The 2500-nt window shown below is 33.1% G+C and overlaps 1 protein-coding gene across 1 annotated transcript in view; it reads right to left on the bottom strand.

The window, feature by feature from the left end:
* LOC125028705 (outer dynein arm-docking complex subunit 4-like) overlaps positions 1 to 1915 on the bottom strand; it is a 62204-nt gene extending 60289 nt beyond the window's left edge. Inside the window, exon 1 of the mRNA XM_047618181.1 lies at positions 1350 to 1915. Within this exon, the coding sequence (XP_047474137.1) occupies positions 1350 to 1499 (150 nt within the window). The 5' untranslated portion in view covers positions 1500 to 1915. The remainder of the gene's footprint in view (positions 1 to 1349) is intronic.
* Positions 1916 to 2500: the final 585 nt, after the last annotated feature.

Below are 2500 nucleotides of genomic sequence, written 5' to 3'. Positions count from 1 at the left end.
ATATATATATATATATATATACATAAACATGTATATGTAAATATATACATTTTGTCAGATACAAAAAAAACACAGACAATAAGAATTAAAGGGAGAAATAGGAATATAAATACAAATTTAAGTACCACATTTTTTTGTCTCCAAAAAGTTTTGTTGGTAATAAGTGTAATAAAAAAACGATACTAATTAGCTACTTCAGTATATATAACAACTACCATCTTCAAAAAAGTATGATACAGACTAGTTGTACATGATAAATAAAATTTTCTAAAGAATTTTATTATTGTTTGCTGCGACTACAAGGAAAGTCTTTGAATACCTCAAGCAGTTACTAGTTACTATTCATTAAATACCCAAGTGGCTGCCGCCTTCAGGCTATTTGATGAACAATACCTAGGAAGCGAATTCGTCGTATGTCAAGATTATCAAACGTTGGCCATTTACGTCACGCTCTCAATGCCAAATTGTGCGACCTTTATACACCCGTGTATATATATATATATATATATATATATATATATATATATATATATATATATATATATATATATACATACATATATATATGTATACATATACATATACATATATATATATATATATATATATATATATATGTATACATATAAATGTATTTATACATACATATATATATATATATATATATATATATATATATATATATTGTAGAACTAATTATATTTTCCATATGTCTACGATTCTACAAAGCAAAAAATGGATATGGATATATTATTGGATAGATATTATGTCTCAAGTCAACAACACCAATGAATATAATCGTTTCTTATATTAAAGGAAATATTAAATATATCTTCAAAGATCCTTAGAAGGAACCATCTTACCGGACTTCTAAACCAACTGTAAATTCAGTGCTGAAAACAAAGTGTATTTTCTGTCAATAAAGTGCTGGCCTGTAAAGGTGCGGGTGATTTTGTGATATTTCTTTGTATAATGTTCATTCAAAAATAATAAATTTAAATATAATGATAACAGCAATAATTATTGTATGGGTATTCTATCCATGGTAATATCTTTTACCATCTCATGTGAGATTAAGTTCATTCTATGCATCAACATTCAGTTTATTTAAGGTAAAGAAAAAAAGACCAACGAAACGAAAAACCTTGAAACCAAATATATACAAACAACAACAAAAACACATAGTTATGGAGCATGTTTATATCATCATGATCATCATCATCAACATCCAACATCGAAAGAAAACGGGAACAAATAGAGGCTAAACTATAGCAAATGCAACATACAGCTCAAAGAGGACATCAGTTATGACAGTACGAGGAGAGACAAAAGAGGACATCTCACTCTACCTTCAGAGACGTCTTGATATCTTGGTCTCCCATGGCCACAGCAGCCGCCCTGTCCTTGTCGCAGTAGATCTCCTCGGCCCCTGGCGCCCCGAGATGACCCATCAGCTTCCTCTTCTGACGGAGTTCTGTGGCGAAGAACCTCGACACCATTCTCTGTTGTTTGCCCCGAGTGGCTGCGGACACTTCCTCTGGCGGCTCCTCACTTTTTTTTTTTTTTTTTTTTAATGAAGATCAGGGAAAAGGAGAGGATATGATGTAGGAGGTTGAGAAGAAATAGACTCAGATCTTGGTTAAAGGAGTAAAAGACAATCTTGAAGTGGATAAGATTCAGAGGAAAGTAAAGTGATTGTACAACCCTGAACTTGTCTTATATCTTTGCATGATTCACCTCCGCGTTCTTCAGCAGATAAAACATGAGAAAAGCATATGCAGTGCGCATGGACCTTATTTTACCGCTTTTCACAGAATTGGTGCTTCCATTCAGCAACGTCATTATATGATTTACTTACCTGCTATTTTTCAGCAATTATTATAGCATCGATCAGTCATTGATCAGTGTAATTGTGTATTCGCTAAGACTATTTTATATTTCATCTATATCTCTATCTCGCATTGTTTTTTCTTTCTTTTTAATTGGTGAAAACATTCCAAGAAAAACAAATAATAAAAACAAAAAGGGGACGCACAGAAACAACAACAGCTTACTAACACGAGCAAGGCATGGTCGGAGCAAAGGATAACACACTACGCATAAACACATAAAAATGCACACTCTCCGCACGAGCAACGGGCAGCAACGAGCAACTACGCACAAGCTTTGACTTCCAACTACGCAATGTCGTTCCACTACTTTATACATCGAGCAGGGAGAACTGCCAAGGGACACGTCTACTTCTGTGAGGATATCTACGCTCTTAAAGATAACTCTCTTTGCAAAGATAACTATCTGCATTTGCAAAAGACATTACCTTTGCAAGGACATATACCTTTATAAATACATTTGAATTTGCAAAGAGGTCTACCTTTGTAAAGACATCTACTTTCATAAAAGTATCCTTGCAAAGACATCTAGTTTGTAAATGAATTTGCCATTGTAAAGAACGCTATCCTTGCAAATGCATCTACCTTTATCTTAAACTTCTATCACTTTA

The sequence above is a fragment of the Penaeus chinensis genome, chromosome 9 (assembly GCF_019202785.1).
Source record: "Penaeus chinensis breed Huanghai No. 1 chromosome 9, ASM1920278v2, whole genome shotgun sequence".
NCBI lineage: Eukaryota > Metazoa > Arthropoda > Malacostraca > Decapoda > Penaeidae > Penaeus > Penaeus chinensis.
This window is presented reverse-complemented; position numbering and strand designations above follow the sequence as displayed.